At 34.8% G+C, this 24635-nt stretch overlaps 1 protein-coding gene across 5 annotated transcripts in view; it reads right to left on the bottom strand.

Annotated features, from left to right (window-relative positions):
* The window catches only part of LOC127874834 (ras guanyl-releasing protein 3-like), a 296898-nt gene extending 280471 nt beyond the window's left edge, over positions 1–16427 (bottom strand). For all 5 annotated transcript variants that reach the window (XR_008047126.1, XM_052419469.1, XM_052419468.1 and 2 more), the window contains exons 1-2: positions 16343–16427; positions 3951–4147 (exon numbers count right to left, since the gene is read on the bottom strand). Coding sequence is in view for 4 of the 5 variants with exons in the window: in XM_052419469.1 (XP_052275429.1) it covers positions 3951–4147; positions 16343–16350 (205 nt within the window). In the remaining variant the exon portion in view is untranslated. The remainder of the gene's footprint in view (positions 1–3950; positions 4148–16342) is intronic.
* Between the last annotated feature and the right edge of the window lie 8208 nt (positions 16428–24635).

Raw genomic sequence — 24635 nt, 5'->3', positions numbered from 1 at the left:
ATTTATGTGTTTTGTATCCATGTTATTAATGAAATTGATTAGATGAATATAAAATCTGAGTATATATGTTAATAAAACAATTGTTTCATAACAAATAACAATATAAATCCAATGATGATTGTTTGTGGTCTATTAAGTTCATTTAGTTTCCAATATCATCTCCATATGAATATCTTAAGTATATCAAAATAAACACTTCATTAATAATAACATTGCTTTATAACCAGCATGCACACCTTACAATAGAAATTACAGCACCAAGTACATAATGAAGTACATCAGTATTCGCAAAGTAACAAATCGTGCTATACAAACATATGAATGATCTAATTAACACGTAACAAATGATCATCGCAAAAAAGTCTTGGCTTTGGGGGTTTATTATACCAACAAACATATTTAATTGTATCAATACTTCATGAACTCAATTTCAAATGAAATCTGAATAACTGAAAATAGTGTAAGATGTTTAATGAAAATACTCATTCGACCCGGTCATGAAAGGGGCTGCAAGATCTTGTTACCACCGCACCAAGTAATAAACAATACATGTAGTTGTTCAATTTGTTGAATTGTCAAATTTGTATTTAATGTTTATTTTGATTGTTTTCTTTCACTGCAATACTTGCACCATCTGGTAACAAAACAAACAGTCTTTTAAACTTTTGAACATTAACTATATATGACAACTTTTCATTGATCAAGATATCAGTACGTCTCTTGTCAGCAGAAGGTTCTTCCAAAAATACTTTAATCTCCCTGAAAAAAAACAAAATACACATAAAATAAACTGTAAAACTTAAAAAAATAAATAAATAATTGTCATGCGTGATATACATGATAGCTCAATAGGATTTAGATACCAATACATGATTTTACAGAATAATAAGTTATCGATCCTATTGTCTATTTGTTTTAATAATGCTGTATTATCTCTGTATGCTTATTTAATAACTCTTGTTACGGTCTAATATGTTTACACATTCCTGATAAAAAGCACACAACCATAAGTTCAATAACACTTTTTGTAATTTTGTTACAATTATATTCACATGACACCTTGCACAAACAATCCTTACGATTTTGTGTATTAAACAAGTGCCTTAGTTGGAAGTAACAATTCACAGAAAATTTAACATTTTGAAACGATCAATTTTATAGAAACTCACAAGAAAAGGTTTGCTGCAACAAACATATTCTCTTTCCCGTGCGTGGGTGGCTTTGTGTTTGGAGATTCCCGACTGTGTTTTGACCTCTCTACCACACTGTTCCAAAACAAATGGCATTCTACAAGTAAAAAATATGAATATAAATTATCGACAATCATGATAATTTTGACTTACATGAACGTCGTGATTATCATATTTTAAGCACGCAAAACAGTACCAACAATTTTTTATTGACCAACTTTTGTTATTTAGACAAACTTAAAAGATTACTGATGTTTATGTCAATCTTTCTATTCTCTAGTTTAGTTTGTATACCACACATAGCATTTCAAAAACGTGTCCCACACATAGCATTATTGCATTTTTAAGCACATACTCCGAATCAGAAGTATTTGTGCAAACATACAATGTATGTAGCTTCTCTATGAAGAATTACAATGTCAGCCCTATTTTTTAAACCTTTGACAATATTATAATGAACGTTATTGTTGATTGAATAAAAAATATAACACACATAGCATTTCAATTTGTGTCTTTTCAAACGCGCGGTTGCACTTTTTGGAAAAAATACTAAATTAATTTTGCGCAGCTTAACAAAGTTGTGTATTTTGACAATGACCGGACTCTCGTCTTTGTTTTTTTTAAAAATGGTTTAGAATTAATGAAGAAATTATCAAAAACTTTACCTGAAGCAATGGTTTGTTGACATCCGATTGTCCCACACATAGCGGAAAAAGTCACGTGGTACAGGCACCTTGTGTTTAAGGATACCTTACTTTCGGTAAGGGGAATAACTTTGAATAAACTGACCTTGAATAGAAAGCGAAGACTTAGTATTAATAATGTAAATCGCAACTATTAATTTCACACTCTTGATTTATACAATGCAGAATCAGCTTTTGTGTCTGAGAGAATTAATGAGTTCAATAAAACTAAGGCATTCCAAGTAAATTACAAATACTCCCAACACTGTTTTGTTATAAGTAACAAGTCGTAATTATAGTGATATATGATTTCCCAAACAGAAATTCCAGTATTTAAAGACAAAGCAGTACAACAGGTCTTGGTATAGAAATAAATGGTGCACTTCAGTCAATTTCAGGTGCCGTGTAATTCAATTAACTTTCATTTGTGTACATGGTTCACTATTTTTAACAATGTCCATAAAATACTGATCAAATGTGTCAGATTTAGGCAAAGCACCAATAACAACAAAATTTCAAGAAATTATAATCAAGAGCTCATTCTTAAATGTTTAAGCATAAACCCTCGATATATAAAATTATACGAAAACATTTCAGAACGTGTTTTAATTTTTCTATCAAGATCCTTTTTATAAAGAAACATTATCCTTTTCTGATCAACAACATTTTTTATGCAGAAAATACCCATATTAATTATTGCATTTGATTAACATACCAAAGTTTGTAAAACTAACATAAAAATCTTCAAAATTAAACAAAAATGTTCCAAGAACTAATGTTTCATCCTGCACCCAGGATCCAAATCCATGTCTCCCTTTTGTGGTGCACATCATTCTCTAGATTTCTAAGTGCACATCTTCCTCTAAATCTTTCAGTGCACATCTTTCTCTCAATCTTTCAGTGCACATCTTTCTCTAGATCATTCAGTGCACATCTTTCTCTAGATCTTTCAGTTCACATTATCTCTCAATCTTTCAGTGCACATCATTCTCTCAGTCTTTCATTGCACATCTTTCTCTCAATCTTTCAGTGCACATCTGTCTCTAGATCTGTCAGTGCACATCTTTCTCTAGATCTTTATGTGAACATATTTCTCTAAATATTTCAGTGCACATCTTTCTCTAAATCTTTCAGTTCACATCTTCCGCTTAATCTTTCAGTGCACATCTTTCTCTCAATCTTTCAGTGCACATCTTTCTCTCAATCTTTCAGTGCACATCTTTCTCTAGATCTGTAAGTGCAAATCTTTCTCTAGATCTTTCAGTTCACATCTTTCTCTCAATCTTTCAGTGCACATCTTTCTCTAGATCTTTCAGTGCACATCTTTCTCTAGATCTTTCAGTGCACATCCTTCTCTAGATCTTTTAATGCACATCTTTCTCTAGATCTTTCAGTGCACATCTTTCTCTAGATCTTTCAGTGCACATCCTTCTCTAGATCTTTCAGTGCACATCTTTCTTTAAAATCTTTTCACAAGATCAAGATTCAGCACAAGTGACTAGACAATCTTGGATTGATCTTGCCTTTTCACAATTAATATTTCTTTGATAAACTTTATCATATGGTTGTTTAATCTAATGGACTTTACCTCAAATCCATGGTCAAAAAGCCTTAGGCAAACAGAAAGGTACTATGAGAACACTCTGTTTTGTAACCAGTCATTTGTGTATCACTTCCTTTGACAAAAACCCATCAACAAACAAATACTGAGAAAAACTGCTTTTGCAACAGGTCATTTACATGTATCACTTCGTTTGACAAACAGTTTGGACAAACAGAAAGGCACTGAAGGTTCGCAATTTTATTCGGTCATATTTCAGCGACAATGATAAAACATGCTAGTTTAAAGCAATCTAATAAATTTTCCTTGCAGAAACTTCAGTAGACAAACAGAAAAGCTCCAGGAGAAACCACATGAGCTTTGCTCTGGGAAAACCGGGCCTAATGCATGTGTGTAAAGTGTCATCCCAGATTAGCCTGTTTAGCCCACACAGGCTAATCAAAGACGACATTTTCCACTAATGCATTAAGCCCTGTTTCCCAGAGTGCCCATATGTTTCCTCTACTGGTCTCTTACCTGTATCGCTGCACATCTTCCTGATCCTTGGGGACGCAGGCTGCGTGATGGTGGCGCCCAAGGAAGAGCTGCTGCGTGCCCTAGCCCGCGCACCCACCACCACCGCCGCCGCACGCGGAGGGGAGGGTGGCACCACCGTCTGCGCTATCGTCTCACTCGCAATAGTGGAGCCGTGGTGAGGCGCCGAGGGTGGCAATCTGCAAGAGTGACTGCGGCGTAAGTACCGGCGTGTGGAGCATTTTAATGCAAATTATCATTATCCTAATTCCTGTCTTCTGTCTAGATAACTTGTGCAGTTGTGGTTACACTCTGGTGACTTTTCACTTTTTGAAAGAGACCTGAACACAATCTTCAAACACTGAATGAACACACCGCTATCCACACCGAAAAAAGTGAAAGGGCTATTGCGATTGATTAATAATACCCCATTATGTTTGGCTGACAATCAGGTCTTGTCTACAAGACTCATAAAGTCCCACAATGACCTTCAAGACATAGATGCACACAACACTAGGGGACAATTCTGACAGGCTTAATCACAGCAAAATGGCATGAGCTTTCACACAAGTAATTTTCCCACTATGCAAACAAATAACTCAATAGTTAAGCACATTGTCTATTGGTTTTGTCTCCACCATTTTTGCAAATGAATGGAACACCAATAAGAGTGATGGGTGAATCTTGCAAGAGACTCTTGTCTAACAGCCGTGGATATTTCCCTATTGATTTTTAGGAAGCAATTCTGTGTCGACGACATTTCCAACAGACCAGAGCATCCTTCAAGAAACTTGTTAGGGAGGAATGCTAAGGGAACCAATAATACGTCTGCAGTGAAAAATACAAATTGGAAGGCACCAAAAGGGCATTCGTCTTCGCTGTTTCAACTTCAAATTAAGGCAAAATGCGCCTGATGTTTCCATATTTGGACAAAAACAAAGCAAATTCCAAGATTTGAAATCACTGAAGAAACTTGCGGGCTAACTTTACGCCTGCTTCACAGATGACATAAGAGATTTGATTTGACCCTGCTTATTCAGCATCTTACTTTTTAAGACGAATCGGTCTTCAAACAATAGATAATTGTTTGCAATATATTTTTGTTTTTTGGTACATTAAAATTATTTTAATTATTAGGTATAAGTGTTCACGTGTTAAGCCATTGCTGTAAGAAAAGTTCCATTTGAGAGTCTAGTGATCGTTGAACCTTTCAACATAACTTTCATTTTTCTAGTGATCGTTGAACCTTCATTTTTGAGGATATTTTCACTGACATTTTTGTTGATAAGATAATTATGTTTACTTTTGGTTCTTTAAATTCTACTGTAATAAACATTAACATATAACATCATTTATATTTCTATTGATTATTATTTCATTGACACCGTGACTGAGTCTCTTGAAAGCATTTGTCAATTATTTGCATAACTTATGTTGAACATTTCAAAGAAAATGTATGGTCATTACTTAAACATTTCCCTCTTGCCATACTACAGAGCGTGTTTGTAGAATTATTGTCAACATTTTACAACAAACAAGTAATATGTGAATATAATCGAGGAAAGATTATGTAAAATAAAATAGATATCAGTGCCTTGGATTTTTGGTCCAACTGACATAAATGGGCAAAATTGTGTTTCCTCAAATAATTATTACTACCAAAAGACCAATTAAGTTAAATTCCAATTTAATGCAAATCAAAATAAAAACTGCTATTTGTACAATGGAGCACAGCCAATGCATATCTCAATTACCAATTTAAGTATAAATTGTAACTTTTCTTTTATAAATCATCATTTTAAATACTGTATTGAAAGACATGCACATATGTTTATTCATGCATAAATAGTATTACATACATAGTTTGAAATTAGCACAATCTTAAGAAAAGTGCTAATTCTTATCGTTCTTAACTTTACAGGTTTGTTAATAACAATTTTTACACATTTCAATAAAAGTAACTGATAGTTTTTATTTAAACAAAGAGAGTGATAAATGGCTGATTTTTATGAAAATGCAATTACATATCATCATCTCTTTTGTCTTAGTCCTCCTTGAAAGAATTAAAGGGACATGTTCTTCTTTTTACAATTTTTTTTGTTTGTGTAATTTTGTAGTTTCCTTTAAAAAAAATACATTATTTTTATAAAATGCTATATAGAAACAAACAAAAATTTAATTACACAGAAGATCATAACAAATTTATAAGATATTTCGGGGATTTAGATTGGCGCCTAAAATGCATAAAATTAAATGCAATTTTTGTTAATTGTTTGTGCTCACGTGGTCAATTTTTCCCTGCATCCAAATTTTTCGAGCAGAGTTGTAGTTTTAATTTTATTAATTTTGATTGACTGTTAATTAGTAGTGCCAAATAAGAGCATCTAATAAGCTTGGGTTTGGAAACAATTTTCAACAATTATTATTCTAAGACTTGCACTGGCCTCTGAATATATGGTAATGGAATACAAATGGGCTGTGCTCTGTGAAAAGGGGGTATAATGCATGTGTGTCAAATGTTTTCCGATATTAGCCTGCCTAGTCCACAAAGGCTAATCTGGGACAACAATTTCCGTTTTTATATTTTGTGTTTAAAGAAAGTCTCTTCAAAGACTCTTCTTATAAAGCATACAGTGTCGTCCCTTATGAGCCTTTGCGGACTGCACAGGATAATCTGGGGGGACACTTTAAGCACATGCATTAAACCCCTTTTTCACAGAGCGAGGCTCAAACATATCCATCTTCCATATATTCGTTTCAATGTTCTGATGCTAAGTTATGTAAAACAACTGATTATTTTGTTCTAGCATTTTTGTTTAGAAAGTTCAGGGATTGAGCAAAACTGTAATAAATGATACAGAATGTACAAAAACGTATCTCACTCAAGCCTGGATTTTCAATTGTTTCATTTTACCACTTTGATTTACAATTGTTAAACATCCCAAACTTGATTTTCAATTGTTTAACATTCCCATCTTGATATTCAATTGTTTAACATTCCCATCTTGATATTCAATTGTTTAACATTCCCATCTTGATATTCAATTGTTTAATTACATTCCCACCTTGATTTTCAATGGTTTCATAATCCAGCCTTAATATTCAATACTTTCACGGTCAAGCCTTGATTTTCATCAAGTTACCATTTCAGCCTTGATTTTCAAAAGTTTCAGGCTAACTTTAGCCTTCATGCTTTATAGTTTAAACACCAGCCTTGTTTTCCAAACGTTAATCAGTCAACCCTGATTACCGTAATTTTACTGTCAACCCTTGATTATAAGTAGTCTAACAGTCAACCCTTGATTTCCAATAGTTAAGCAGTCAACCCTTGATTTCTAATAGTTTTTTAGTCAACCCTTGATTTCCAAAAGTTTTCGAGTCAACCCTTGGTTTCCTATAGTTTTCGAGTCAACCCTTGATTTCCAATAGTTTTCGAGTTTACCCTTGATTTCCAATAAGAAAGCAGTCAATCCTTTATTTGCAATAGTTTTCGAGTCAACCCTTGATTTCCAATAGTTTCACATAAAGCCCCGATTTTTAAACGAAAGCCTTGATATTCAACAGTTTCACATACTAAGCATTGATATTTATAGTTTCACATACTAAGCCTCGATAATCATTAGTTTCACATACTAAGCCTTGATATTCTTTAGTTTCACATACTAAGCCTTTATATTCAACAGTTTCACATACTAAGCCTTGATATTCATTAGTTTCACATACTAAGCCTTGATATTCATTAGTTTCACATACTAAGCCTTGATATTCATAAGTTTCACATACTAAGCCTTGATATTCAACATTTTCACATACTTAGCCTTCATATTCAACAGTTTCACATACTAAGCCTTGATATTCAACAGTTTCACATACTAAGCCTTGATTTTCAACATTTTCCTATACTAAGCCTTGATATTCAACAGTTTCACATACTAAGCCTTGATATTCAACAGTTTCAAAAACCTGCCTTGATATTCTACAGTTTTACAAACTAAGGATTGATATTCAATAGTTTTACAAACTAAGGCTTTATCATCAATAGTTTCACATACTAAGCCTTGATTTTATTATTTTCCTATGTAAGCCTTGATTTTCAAAAAGTTTTCATTCACGCCTTGATTTTTAAGTACAGTTCAACATATGTTCTTGTATGTCACTGAACAGTAAGGCTATCAAACGTCTGTTGCCACTGTTTTGTTCACAAATGGTCTTGCATGACTTTCCGTTGCCATGCTTAATATGGGCATATTGGTTTGAAGTTGGATCATTTATTTGGAAATATTGGTCTATTCTTATATTTAGGTCAGGTTGAAAAGTAAGACGGTCACACTAGATAAAATGAGTAATTTTGTATATCAAGGTAAATGGCTTATTATTTTTTTATATTACACAACTTTGGTGGGCAATAAACCTTATGCTAATAGACTCTCTAATATTAATTAGACTCTCTTATTGAACAACCAAATTTGTGTTTGCCCGAAATACTTTCATTATTCTTTTCTAAGAAGTTTTTTTTCATGTGAGGACATGAAAAGATCTTAGATTAAAAAGTAAACATAATGCTGATTGTTTTGTTCATTGGTTGGTTAACTTGTTTGCCGTGTTCAGCTTAATCACTGCATTCAGTTAATGAGATCAACATTTCCCTGGGTCAGTTATGCCAGTAACTAACAACTGTCCTACTTAAAAACACTTTCCCACTCAGCAGAACAGTTTAAATGGCTATGTGCAGACAGCATAAAACCAGAGCGGCCTGCGAGTAACTCGCAGTCTGTTTAGGTTGTGTGCTGTTTGCTGCTCACCAGTATCTAAGGGTTGGATATAAAGCCTATAAAATTGAATCTAGTAAGAAAGGCCTTTAATTAAATTTCACTTTCCACGGGACTACAAATGCGTAAAATAAGTATGTAAGTGGTAAAGGGTTAAATCAGAGGATCGATGAGAATGGCAGTATAGTCTTTCATGACCAATCCACACTTAATTAACCCTTTACCACTTAGATAGGTATTTTGATGTGTTTGTAGTCCCATAGAAAGTTAAATCTAATTAATGATCTTTCTTACAAAATTCAACTTTAAAAGGCTTCATTTCCAACCCTAAGATCATAAGCAGCAAACCAAATAAAACCTGAACAGACGGCAAATTACTCCAGGCTGTTCTGGTTTTATGCTGTTTGCACATAGCCATTTCCACTTTGCTTCTGACTGGGATGGGTTTAAGACATATGGCCGGGCAGGGAATCAAACCATTGATTTCTGGGCTATGTAGTCCAACCCTCTACAAACTGAGCCCTGACCTGGCTGCAATATATCGTTTGCAATTGCAAGGAACAGGATGCAACTAAGGCAGCAAGTTCATTTGTAGCAATTCTTTTAAAAACTTTGTACATTTTTTTCATGAGTTTTTATCATTTAACAAGATGTGTTTGTGAAACACAATGTCCTCCTATATGATGTTTGGCCTTGAATGATGACCTTGACCCCTATATGATGTTTGACCTTGAAGGATGACCTTGACCTTGACCCTTCACCACTCAAAATGTGCAGCTCCATGAGATACACATGCATTTCAAATATAAAATTGCTAGCTTCAATATTGAAGAAGTGACATTACATGAGCAATTTTGACCCATATATTTGACCTTGAAGGATGACCTTGACCTTGACCTTTCACCACTCAAAATGTGCAGCTCCATGAGATACACATGCATGCCAAATATCAAGTTGCTATCTTCAATATTGCAAAAGTATTCATAAAATAAGCGATTTGGGCCACATATATTTGACCTCTGACCTTGAAGGATGACCTTGACCTTTCACCACTCAAAATGTGCAGCTCCATGAGATACACATGCATGCCAAATATCAAGTTGCTATCTTCAATATTGCAAAAGTACTCATAAAATGAGCGATTTTGGCCACATATATTTGACCTCTGACCTTGAAGGATGACCTTGACCTTTCACCACTCAAAATGTGCAGCTCCATGAGATGCACATGCATGCCAAATATCAAGTTGCTATCTTGAATATTGAAATACTGCAAAAGTGTAGATTAAATGAGCGATTTTGACCCATATATTTGACCTTTGACCTTGAATGATGACCTTGACCTTTCACCACTCAAAATGTGCAGCTTCATGAGATACATATGCATGCCAAATATCAAGTTGCTATCTTCAATATTGCAAAAGTCATTGCAAATGTTAAAGTTGGCGCAAACCAACCAACCAACCAACCAACCAACCAACAGACCAACCAACAGACCAACAGACAGGGCAAACACAATATGTCCCCCACTACTATAGTGGGGGACATAAAAAGCTTCCTCGTACTTAGATCTTAAGACAGTCACAATCGTGATCTCTGAATTTATCAAAACTGAAGCAAAATGAAGCTCTTTGCTTCTTCCATCTGAAAAATCCTTCATTTTATAAAATAGTATTTGTACTAATTTATATAACAATACTTTTAAGCATACATGCCATACGTCCCGGATTGTCCCAGAAATGAAAAACGTGTCCCGCAGTCCCGGAAATCTGTCAAATGTCCCGGATTTAACAAAATCCATATATACATGTACTTTATCTTAGGCTTAACTGCACCTCGAATCTGTGTTCCCACTAATCCGCAGCGTCACCATGGCAATTCCTACCCAAATAGGTGACTACGCTACATGTCAAAATCGATAAATTAATAGGGGTCCTGTTATCATATCGATTGACTCACGTTTGCAGTCAAACAGAAAAGGCGGCATTGTTTAATGTGGTTGTTCATTGGCCTAAATATACAGCGTTGTAATTTCCCTCTGCGTAAGGGCAATGGAGTTCTTCAGGCATCTGAAGATTCATAGGGTTGTGAATTAGTCATGCGTGAATAACCCCGTGTCAATCTAAAGTTTCAATGGCTTTGTTATACCAAGCACACTAATTGGTCTGTACTGTGTACTCCTCCACTATAAAATCGTGAACAGTTACTTCGGAGACTTTTGATGAAAACATCAATGTTGTCCTGGTGGAAATTGTGCATTACATGCATAATTCAGTTACATCAAAACATTTAAATTAAAAAAACAACACACAAACAATGTGTATCTATCATTTTTAAGATAATTAATTATTGAAACAATTACTTTAATGTACATGTATACTAATTAAACAAAATGCGAATCGCCTAATAGGCGCATATATTATACGATTTTACTTTGCTAGGCGCACCTGCCGCTAACATCATTTCAACAAGATGGCAGACTTTAAAAAAAATATATTTGTGACTCGGCAAACATGGCAAATAAATATCGAATTAAAGATGGAGATCATACACTTAGAAAAGATTAATTAAATGCCTTTGATAATCAACGATGCATAAAAACGTTTTAGATGCTAACAATATATTTATTAGTAATGTACTCAATTTACTATGTGAAAAAATGCGTATCAAAAATGCATATGTCTATATATATCGCTATATATGTATACATGTACTGGAAAATTGGCAAATATCCGGAAAATTGAGCTCAATGTCCCGAATTTGGTCTGAAAATGTATGGCATGTATGCTTTTCATCAAAGTTGTATGAAATGCATGCTATGTTAGCAGCATAGAACATCTTTTATGTCCACTTGCTGTCAAAACAATAATTTCACACATTTTGTTTCATTTCACACAATATCATCTTTATGATGCTACACAGCCATGTTTCCTTTCAAGCTTTGACAAAGGATCATTGCCATGACAACCTACTCTCACACCCATGTCCAAAATATAAATCAATAATGCTAATGAAACAAGCAAATTATATCACTCATAAAAATTATACCTGGTGTGTAAAATTGCACAAACTACAGAAACAAAAATTCCATTAATCTATGATGTCACAGAAAAGTTTTCCATGATACCTTCAGCACAAACTAAACTCTAAATAGACCAGTAAAATTAATTGTGGTGTTTTTAACGCATTGCAAGAAGTAAAACCAGAACCAGAGATTAATTTTTCATAAAAACAAAATATATGTTTGTCCAAATTTAGGATCTAAATTTTGATTTTGTTTTTAATAGATATGAAAATTTGTATGCATCAACAATTATATCTTAGTTTACTTTTTATGTTGATTATATCAAAATTCAATGAATTTTCCAAACAAAGTCAATTTTTTGTGCATGTTTTTTTTAAACCTATATACATCCTGATGATTGATCATGCAATTTTTTTTCACTGTTTCAAATTAACGATTGTTACATAATTATGTTATTTAAGTGAAGGCAGGAAAAAAACAAGGATCTCATGTGATTTGTTTTAAACAAGACTTTAAAGAGGCAAATGGACTGAATTTCCTCTTAACAAAAACTGAAAAAAGAATAGGAGTTTTCTCCTAAAAAGTAGGAGAAAGTAGTAATTATGTTCTTAAAAAGAAGAAAAAGTTACAAAAATTATTGAATGAAAAAAACATACGTCAATAGGACACAGTTGCCCCCAAAGTTAACTTTTTCAAATTTGAAATTCTAAATCTAAGTGCGACCTTGACCATTAGGATAGCAAGTTGGTTGTTACCTATGATACATCTACTTATTATCGCTTAAATTTCTGCCAATTTATTTTAAAATCCATCAATATTTGGTATCAATATAATGAATGAATTAAAAAAATTGACATTTGACCTTTATGTTTTACCTTGACATCTGAGGTAGAAAGATAAGTGTAATCTGTGACAAATCTGTGACAAACAAGCAAATTCGTATCCCCCGCCAATACGCTTCTGGACACAAAAGTGGTATACACTGCAACGCCGATATATTGCGGTTGGTGGGGTCCAAAGATCGCGAGCGCGATCTATCTGGCGCGCGATATAACTTGAGAAATGTCTTACTTAATTGTATTGCGGTTATAATTTGTCATATATCCCCAATGTTTTCATTTTATATACGGCACTGCTACATTTTTGTATAATTATAATTGCAAACCAATTCTACAATAAACATTTTCATAACTACATAATTATGTATCTGTATTTATCATAAAAAATCAAAATGTAATTATTTTTTTTATTTGCATGTACGACGGCTCGCGAATCAGCTAAAAAGAAGAATTTTTGCCGTAAAAAACATATAAAATATAATTGTGCATAGATTTTATCATTATAAATAGTCCTAATAAAGGATCTGAAACAGCATAACTGTAACGATACAGCTTAACGATTTATATACCAGTAAACTGCCATTATTACCTTTGCAATGACACTAATTGGTTATTTCTTAAGTGTTAAAAACAAACCCAGCCGTGTGTAAACAACACTGTAACTTATCGACTGTTTTTCACGCTTCACTGCTTGCCATAGTAAGCCGCGAAATATAGGGAGTTGATACTAGCAAGAACCGTTTTTTTGCCTGAGTAAGAGAATCAGATTAAAACATGTCATTTAGTGATCATGCTCGTCGGATTTTTGGAAGCCATAGCCAAAGCGCAATATATTGGACAGCGCGATATACCGGTCCGCGATATATCGGCTTTGCAGTGTATTTGACACTAAAAAAGCATTTTTATAAGATACAAAGGGCCATAACTCCGTTATTAACAGATGGTGTACAATGCCATTTGGCGTGCATCATCCTCTTATCCATATATATACTCATACTAAGTTTCAATGAAATCCGCCAAAGCACCTCCAAGATTGGCTCCGGACACAAAAGTGCCAGCCGGCCGGAAAGACGGACGGATGGAAAGACGGATGGACGGACAATGCCAAAACAATATCCCTCGGCCTATGGCAAGGGATAATAATCTTATGATGGTTTGCATTAGTGCCAAGTTATTTTAAATCCACCAACATAATTATGGCAAGTCAAGAGTTAGAAAAGATTCATCAAGTTGTTTCAAAGCCGAACTCAAACTTTCAACTCTACCTGTGACCTGACCTTCAAGGTAGAGAGACGGTGTTACATTCAACACATCACCTTCTGTTTAAAGTTCTGATTGTTTACAATATAGCGTACAAGTTATTTAAAAATCATCGATGTTTGGCAAAGTTATGGCTAAGACAGGACTTTTCAGATGGACACCCAGAAAGCCGGATGGATGGACGTACAGACATACATTACAACTGCTATATCCCTTCTTCATACAGGAGGGTCATACTACATGCATCACATGAAGTCAATACATTTTGCATATGTTTATACACTGTAACTCCAATATAGTGCGGTCCGTTATAACGCTGTGTCCAATATAACGCGGGGGGTCCTTGGATCCCGTTTTTTCTCCAACCTTCCATTTCTGATTCAAATCCATGTAATGCAACTTCATGTATTTTCATAAATTCAAAGAAGCCGGCGATCACAGCTTGATTGCTTTATCCGTCGGTTTAACTGATTTTAATCGATTAGAGGTTAAACGACACTCAACAGCTAATTGGTGTTAATCTGTTGTGTAATGTCAATAAAGGTGTGAAAACTCGCGAGTCGGTGTTTATTACATGTATTCCCTATCAGAGCGGTTCGATGCGCTAATTTCAATAAGGCAAGTGCAAGCGGAATAATTATCAAATTAAAGTTATTTAAAACGATTACCGGTTTATGTTTTGTATTTATTATGTATTGTATTTCATTGTACAAACTATGGCTGTGTAAGTGTGTTATCGTTTATTATAGGCTACACATGCTTGATAAATAAAAATATCTTTGTGTGTGTTTAATGTTTCAGTACGTATACGAAAAATAAATTTAAAAGTCCTGACGATTTATTTACATGCTTACGCAGTGTAATAGTTAACAGAGATGCACTTAAATTTTTGCCTGTTATCAGAAAGTCCACGGAAAGCACGTTTTTAACATGCTGCGTATGACGCAATAAAACATTTTATTTGTACATGTATCGTATTGCATTCAATCTAAATTTAAATTCGCTCGTCCAATGAAAGCTGTGTCCCATAATGCACTGTACTAATTTTTCTGAAAAATGGCGTAGGCATATGAATTTGTTTACGAAGTTCGTAAACATATTTCTTGTCATAAATGTTAAACATTATTTTTTCGTAAGTGATGTAATTATATTGGATTATCGGATAAATGTGCACATTAGAAAAGCTGTAGTTATACTGTTATCATTCGATTCGGTTTACATGCATGTATTTGTGGATGACAACACAGCATGACGATACACAGGACCAATATTATAGGCTATACTTTACTTGTTTTTATAGCCCCTTAAATAAATAAGCTCAAAACTTATAACGCTGTCCATTTATAACGTTGTTGCGTGGCTTGGACCCCGTCATCCGCGTTATATTGGAGTTACAGTGTATGCCTATGTCCTGTTGTCACACAAACAAACTTTAGTAATTTATTTTTTAGTACAAAATTCTATAATACAGATGTTTTGTTTCAAGTTCACATGAATTTTAGATTTTGTTTAGAAAGAAAAACACAAAAGTGTACAAATTAGTCAAAATTGTTACGCAATACACATGTTGTTGATATTAATAAACAGTGTATTGGTGTTTGTTAAGTCTATTAGAAGATCTATTAAAGCAGGGGTTTTTCAGCACTGTCTGCGCCTCCGGAAAACGGAGGCACTCCCAAAGCAAACGGATCCGATCCCAAACCGAAATTATTTAAAAAATCACATTTTCACAATTATTGTTTTTTATTTTTTTTTTAAATGAAGTGTCTAATAACTTGTGTGACTAACCAGTATTTGTTTTGGTCAAAAATATCTGCTATAAGGTTTTGACTGTACAGTTCTTATCTCAGAGTGTAACTGTAACTGAAAAACAAAACTGCAGTACTTAAATAAACGTTGAACATGCCCAATATTGCATCTGTTTATATAAAGAAGACAAAATAACAAATAAAAAAAACACATTTATATGTTAAACCACTGAATTATTTAAGCATGATAAATTCACATTTTTTTCCCCAAATGAGCCGTTTCATCGAAGCAAAAATTCACAAAACGGCCAATTTTGTCGATAAAAAATTCCCAATTTGGTCAGACTCCTTATCCCAAAATAGGTAGAAAAAACCCTGTAAAGGATTATATCAAAATTATTACATAAGTTCAGTGTTTTCCTTTTACAATGATTACTGCACTCATATTGCAAATGTATGAAGATATGGCCAGTTACTAAGGAAATTTATGATTTGTAAATTTGTTTGACTTTATTTGTTGTAAAACATATACACATTATATAAGGTCTTTATTCGGTTGATATTGTTCTCATTAATAATAAACGTCCATTTAACTTGAATGTGGCTGAATATACAGGGAAATGAGCTTTGTAGAATCTAATTAACTTGCAATTATGAGATATCAGAATAGTTCCAAACTCTCATTGTGACATCACATGTCTATGAATACCAAAGCGCTGTAAATATGATAAAAATTGCATGTTATGCAAACATACCGATGCATTCATGAGTTATTAAAACTGTCAAATTACATTTTTCATTATCTATGCTCCATTTTCACCAAGGGAGGTAACACATTTTGTTTATACTACATCGGTGTCAGAACAGTTCGATACCGTACTAAATCATCCTTTGTCAAGAGGCCCTGCAACGAAATAGTATTTTATTCAAACATCTTACAACTTTAAATCTATGACAACCTTACTCCGAGAATGATTAATGTATGATTTCTTCCGTCGCCTTCGTGACTATATAACCTTGACTAAGAATGTGCGTGCGTATTTTCGCATGTTTGCGCTCATGCCAGCGCGTGCACGTGGTGGTACATGCGATCCTTCTCCTTCTGCTGCTGCTGCTACTGCTGCTCCTCCTCCTCCTGCTCCTCCTCCTCCATCTCATAATCATAATCATCCTCATTATCATATTCGTCACCATCACCAATATTATCATCATCATCATCATCATTGGCAGTTGGGGGGGGGGGGGGGATGAGGGAGGACGACACCGAATTTTTCCGTAAAATAGATCTGTTGCGGTCTGCTTGGAGTAGGTCACCCATGGGGTGGGACTTCCACTCTTTCACATAGTCCATGCAGCTTTTTTTTCTCACGACCGCGACGGCGACCTCCCTCCAGCATGCCCCTCCACTCAGTCTTGCACTGAGAGTCATGCCTGGTGACGTTTCGTCATGCGATCGAATATATGTGTGTGTTTATGTGTGAGTATGCGAACGTGCGTGCATGTTTGCTTGCGAATTTTGAAGGGGCCCTTCACGTTTTGTAAATTAACAAAATTAAAAAAAGTTGTTTCAGATTCGCAAATTTTCGTTTTAGTTATGATATTTGTGAGGAAATAGTAATAACGTTACTGAACATTTACCATGCTCTAAAATATTCATGATATGAATCTGTTGACGATTTGAAAACCTGAAAATTATAAAGCGTTGCAACGCCATACGGTTGAATAATTTGAAAAGTTCTGTTGTTGTCGTTATATTTTGAGAAACTACAAGGATTGCCCATATAGGTAAAAAATACATCCGCCAAAAGCGTCATCACGGATGGTGGAGTGGTCAGTAGTTCGAGCCCTGTTGGTGGTTACTTTTTTCCTTTTTTAATAGTTTTCTTTTTTTACTGGAGATGTTTAGGTCCAATGTTTAAAATACATGCCAAAATCTGTACAAATGCCCCTTTAACGGTTATTTTGTTATTATATTACATGTATTATGACGAATAAGTTTGTTTTGCCATTCCGTGCTTTAGGCTGCATTATGCAAGGGGCCGGAATGTCTCCCTGCTCTCCTACCTAATTAACATAACTGAACCAAGAAATATCTTTAAAAAAGATATACGGCGTTGATTGTGGTTGGAGTTTATGGAAGGTAAAGATTTAAATGAATGAGATCAAGGATAGCTAATATCTTTTTCTGTGCAGTTTTTAGCTGCATCAAACGCAGTACGGGATGTTACGCGGAGTTTTCGCGGCTTATTTTACATTATTACATATTGCTGGTCATAAACCTATAGATACAAAAAAGAAAACCAAAGTCAACCGGCCACACGCGAAGTCTCCGTACATATTTTAAATATGTATACGCGCGTTCTTCGAACAAACCTGTTTGAGTGGTTTATCGGGAATTGCTACGTGTATTTGATTCGATTATTAACAGTATCGAGAATCATCGCGCTCATACTTAATACATTAGTCAATATGCTGCAATAATACATTAGTAAATATGATGGAATAATTCTTGTTAATTAATTAAAAATAATATTTATCATGGTATTGTTGAAAACACATTAAGAATCTATTATTGACATGCCATAAAATAATATCGCTGGATATCTTCATTTCACATCTTTCTGGTGGTAAAGAAAATTCTGGTTCACCTAGTTCACGCTATAGCGTCTTTATTATATAACTATTATATAACTGACCGCGAACTCCGAACAGAAGGTCTGACCTGTATATAAACTCTGACATTCAAACACACTAACCGCGAACTGACCCCTTATACCTCGCGGGTTGAAATGCAACACATTAAAGTGAGGCATCGCTTCCACTGCTCTTTATACTTTTACATATAACATGTTGACAGGAATATGGAAGTCAGTACTAAATATGAGAACATGGCCTTTAAGTACACAACGTTCTCGCGCTGAAAATCCTCTGAAAATAAAAGATGTACGCACAAACTGTATTGATGTCGAGATTGAGTGTAAAACTGTTCTATCTATAAAGCCTTTTTATTAGAGATAAAACTGTTTCATGCTGAACACGCAGTAAAACAGTGTTACAAAGACGCGGACATGTTTCCAATGTTCTAGTGGTATTATCAAATCAGCCAATGCAGTCAATGAAGTGTATTCATCTGTACTTGGCCGCGGGAAGTTTTATTTGAATTCTATTGGACGCTAACAAAGGTCAGGCTAAGGTGAAAAGCTGGCGTATTCAGCTGACGCCGAATAAAAAAAGATGGCAGAAGTTATACTTATATTTCATTTGTAATGAAACAGATTACATCTTGATGTGGTATTTTGCTGTGTGGTGGGTTGGAGGAGGAACTGAAAGACACGTGCAAAGCTTACTTGCTCAATGTGTGTGCGTGTCAATTTGTGGGCGAACCTATATGCAGCCGTGCGAAATATAAATTTTCTTCGATGACTATTTAGTTTCGGCGGCCTTGCGTCAATAAACCATCATGCGGACACCGAAAAGGAATATACCCGGTAATTCAATCAACCTACGGGTACCACCCCCGGAAACCCGATATGATGTGAAAAGTTGAACTTGTTTGGAAAAGTTTCCGATAAATTTTGCTGAATTTCGGTAGGGTAAGTAAATCCAGTTCTATAATTGTTTAAAGGCATTTTTGAATTAAGTTGGTATATGCAAAGGATGCATTATCATGTTTGTAAGAAAAAAAACTGGTTGTTATTATTCAGGATTTATTGAAATATGGCTATTTGAAGTCGACGATGCAGGGATTTGTCTCCATTTAGCACTTTATTTACAAATTTCTTTGCAGGTATGCCAGTGAAAAAGTTTTTGCACCGAAAATGATATCAACCAATGTCCCCGAGTAACATATCCGCCAGGGTTTCTTTAAATAAAACGTCTTTGCGGAGAAATTCGACTTAACATTCAACATGTTGATGAAAAAATGATATGACCCGGTGCAGTGCCAAAGATGCCAAGATATGACAGGAGTGCCGTACAATGATAAACTTAAAAGCTCACTATTACAGCTGATTTATGCGCTTTACATGCTTGTTCCTTGCACTGAGACTTTTCATACTTACTATTTGGTTACCGTTTCAAAATAATTGTGGAGTAAATGATACTCTTACGTAGAAAACAAACACATACTGTTTTGAACACTTGCACTGGACTCCCTCAATTGTTCAATCTCCAATAACTGTCTGTCACTGTCATAGATAATACACATTATGAAAGTTTATACATTCTGACACTATTTAGGGACTCCAGCGCTAGATTTACTAATGAAAGGAAAATGCTGAACATTTTCGGAAGAAAAATGATTAAATATTAATATATAACAAGAGATTGCCAAGCAATATTGTCCCCTACTGGTGAAACTCCACCATTGTCAGTGCAATTTTTTTTTATTTTTGTTGCCATAGCAACCAGAATTCTTGACGTAGAAACAAAATGACATGACGTGCATAATCTCCATATTGTCATCTATCCATGTTTCAAGTTTCATGAAAAAATATTAAGAACTTTAAAAGTTATCGCAGGATCCAGAAAAGTGTGACGGACAGACATACAGACTGACAGAGCGCAAACCATAAGTCCCCTCCGGTTTCACCGGTAGGGGACAATTAATATTAATTAACAAGAGATTGCCAAGCAATATGGTCCCCTACCAGTGAAACTCCACCATTGTCAGTAAACATTTTTTTTACATGTGTTGCCATAGCAACCACAATTAATTTTTGACGAAGGAACAACATGAATTGACGTGCATAATCTCCATATTGTCATCTATCCATGTTTCAAGTTTCATGAAAAAATATTAAGAACTTTAAAAGTTATCGCAGGATCCAGAAAGTGTGACGGACAGACATACAGACTTACAGACTGACAGAGCGCAAACCATAAGTCCCCTCCGGTTTCACCGGTAGGGGACAATAAATATTAATTAACAAGGGATTGCCAAGCAATATGGTCCCCTACCGGCGAAACTCCACCATTGTCAGTAAAAAAAAATTCTTACATTTGTTGCCATAGCAACCACAATTTTTGACGTAGGAACAAAATAGATTGACGTGCATAATCTCCATATTGCCCATCTGTCCATGTTTCAAGTTTCATGAAAACATATGAAGAACTTTTTAAGTTATCGCAGGATCCAGAAAAGTGTGGCGGGCAGACTGACAGACTGACACACGGAGCGCAAACCATAAGTCCCCTCCGGTTTCACCGGTAGGGGACAATAAATATGGTTGTATCCTTGCCAAATTCAGACAAGAAACCAGAGCTGTATAATTTAAATGCAATCTTGACGATTTCTCTCAATATGCGTTTTACGCTCAAATGGAAGGTACGCCCTCGTTTTAAATGTTATAATTTGCTGAAATCTGGCTAAATATATTCCTTCAAAGCTTGGGGCTTCAGCAGATGAGAACTGCGTGTTATCTATGCAAATACACATAAGAAGGGGGCTTTGATTGGGTTTTGAAAATGTATGTTTACATTTTGCATATAACATTACCAAAAAGAACGAAAATAAACAGACATTGACACACGTGAATTGTCGGAGATGTTTGCAAAGCTGTCAACTTTAAGTCATGCATCAATGACCCAAAGTTAGTTCAGATTTATGAAAGTCTACCAATAATTGGAACTATAAGCAAAAATATTAATATAAGGTTTAGATATCCTAACTGACGTATATTTTTACCAGCATGAATCAATTACTTTACATTTACAATGAATTTGATTTTCAAAGAATACAAAAACAACAAAAGATGCAGATAAGCTGGCAATTAACTAAGCTTCAGAACGGATATAATTATGAAGCCTCAAAATTCAATTAAAATGATCTAAAATGCGTCAGAATGTGCATAAATCAGCTGTAATAGTGAGCTTTTAAGTTTATAAACGAACTGCACTCCTGTCATATCTTAACATCTTTGGCACTGCACCGGGTCATATCATTTTTTTTATCAACATGTTGAATGTAAAGTATAATTTCTCCACCAATACGATTTTTTTAAGAAACCCTGGCGGATATGTTACTCGGGGACATTGGTTGATAACATTTTCGGTGCAATAACTTTTTCACTGGCATTTCTTTAAAGAAATTTGTAAATAAAATGCTAAATTGGGGACAAATCCCAGCATCGTCGACTTCAAATAGCCATATTTCAATAAATCCTGAATAAAAATAATCAGGATTTTTCTAACATACATTATAATACCTATCGGAAAATTTTCCAAGCACGTCCAACTTTTCACATCATATCGGGTTTCCGGGGGTGGTTACAGTGTACCTACCGGTAATTGGTCTTCGACATTACCTGCACTTTTACTCCACGCTCTCCGCGCGACACACGAGGTTATAATCGTGACGAGGTTATAGCACGGTGACCATCAACCTCCGAGAATTAAATGGAACCAGTATCACGCCGGGTATGCGGATACTTTGATAACAGATGGCACTTCGATACCAGATAACAACAAAAGCCACGCGCGAGAGTTGAGTTCTTCAGCTTTTTTGCATTTATGTTCTGTGCATTTGGTTTTCAGACACTAAACATTGTTTGGTTGATTAATGGTATAGTATTTCGTATTGCGGAGCAAAAAAGTTGTGGAAAAAAAACAGTGGATTATAAACAAGAAATATCTTAAAAAAGATATACGGCGTTGATTGTGGTTGCAGTTAATGAAAGGTAAAGACTTCAATGAATGAGATCAAAGATATCGAATGTCTTTTTCTGTGCAGTTCTTAGCTGCAGCAAACGCAGTACGGGATAATACGCGGAGTTTTCGCGGCTTATTTTACATTATTACATATTGCTGGTCATAAACGCATAGATACAAAACAGAAAACCAAAAGAAGAATGGAAGTGAAATTAAAACATATGAGTCAACCGGCCACACGCGAAGTATCCGTACATATTTTAAATATTTATACGCGCGTTCTTCGAACAAACCTGTTTTAGTGGTTTGTCTGGCGTTGCTATTTGATTCGATTATCAACAGTATCGAGAATCATTGCGCTCATGCTTAATGCATTAGTCAATATGATGGCATAATTCTTGTTAAATTAATTAATTTATCATGGTATTGTTGTAAAACACATTAAGAATCTATTATTGACATACCATATGATATCGCTGGATATCTTCATTTAACATCTGTCTGGTCTAAAGAAAATTCCAGTTCACCTAGTTCACGCTATAGCGTCTTTATTATGTAACGATTATTTTCCTGGCCGCGAACTCCGATCAGCACATAGGGTAGAGACGCAGCGATGACCTGTACGTAAACTCTGACATTCACTCACAGTGGCCGCAAATTGACCCGATATACCTCGCGAGTTGAAATGCAATGCATTAAAGTGAGTCTTCGCTTCCACTGCTTTCTATACTTTAACATGTTAACATGTTGACAGGAATATGGAAGTTAGTACTAAATATGAAAACATAGCCTTTAAGTGCAAACGTTCTCGCGCTGAAAATCTTCTGAAAATAAAAGGTGGACGCACAAACTGTATTGATGTCGAGATTGACTGTAAAACTGTTCTATCTATTAAGCCTTTTCATTAGATATAAAATTGTTTCATGCTGAACACGCAGTAAAACAGTGTAACAAAGACGCGGACAGGTTTCCAATGTTCTGGTCGTATTCTTAAATCAGCCAATGCAGTCACTGAAGTGTATTCATCTGTACTTGGCCGCGGGAAGTTTTATTTGAATTCTATTGGACGCTAACAAAGGTCAGGCTAAGGTGAAAAGGGATAATACAGCTTACGCCGAAAAAAGAAGTAAAATTTCATCGATAATCGTCATGAATTCTATGATCAGAACGTATTTCAACAAAATTAAAATACTTGGAAATAAATCAAGAACGTGCCAACTAATCGAAATAAAAGATCAATATGTCCATTAATGTTACAACATGTTAAATTTTAGTTGAATAACGTATTTGAGGAAATTCAAACGTTGTGAGAGTCGGATGCCAAATTTTCATGGACACTTCTTTTACCGATCATCTCAAAGACAATGGCACTTCGATTCCAGATTATAACTCGACACTTTTTACCAGATAAAACACACTCTATTGAGTGAATCAGAAATGCAGAATTCGCTGTGGAATACTGCTATAGTAATCAGGCAATAAATACAAATATATGTACTAACGTAAATTAAAAACGAATTACCGAAACATGTTCTTATCCCTTTGGAATATGATAATAAAAGGGAAAGGGAAGTGTAAAGGGACGTTCTTCCTATAAGTAGAGCTCAATATAAAGGGGGTTTTCCAATCTCCTTTAAATTTTGTGGCTACGCATTAGTATCGCCTTCGTGGTGCGATTCTAATGAGCACCAATGACAAAGGATTTTATGAGGTGTATTGACCGCTTTAAGACCCCTTGCTCCCCTTATCTAGAGTCCTGCTATAAGTTCAATTGAACACAGTCGTGTTGATGCACATGATCCGTTGTATTTTCAATTCTCTTAATCTCAATTTACCACTTAAGAACAAGTTTATTATTTAGACAATTATTTTCGGTCGTCACTTCAAATATATTTCTTCAGAAATAAGCATTTGAATCTTATTTAAAATTTGCACATATAATATTAATTGTATAAATTAATAGTAATTAGACTTATGAAAACGAACAACGCAATTTGTTATAATTAACATGTGTATGTAATTACGTTATGCATAGATTCCCAATGTGTCGGTCTTGACAATGCAAATTGATTCGTAATTCAAATTGTTTGGTAAGAATAGCCATAATATACATAAATGCATTTCAGGTAGAAGATATAACTCGGTTATCAGAGTGCCCAATTTGTTGAAAGTCTCTGTTATCCGAAGTGCCCTATATCGGGAATCAAAGTTTCCGCAACTTCATGAATACCACCTATTAAAACTTGCTCTATCTTCGTTTATATTTCATTGAATACTATCAAAATTTCAGTATTTGAAGCACAGGGATTACTCTACATGCTGAAATATCAAACAATTTCTTGCAATATTTCTAAGTAGTTTTATTTTGCTGAAATGTTTACTGTTCATCCAGTGTATGCT

This window comes from Dreissena polymorpha, chromosome 3, assembly GCF_020536995.1.
Source record: "Dreissena polymorpha isolate Duluth1 chromosome 3, UMN_Dpol_1.0, whole genome shotgun sequence".
Lineage (NCBI taxonomy): Eukaryota > Metazoa > Mollusca > Bivalvia > Myida > Dreissenidae > Dreissena > Dreissena polymorpha.
The sequence above is the reverse complement of the archived record's forward strand: the minus strand, read 5'-3'. Positions and strand labels throughout refer to the sequence as shown.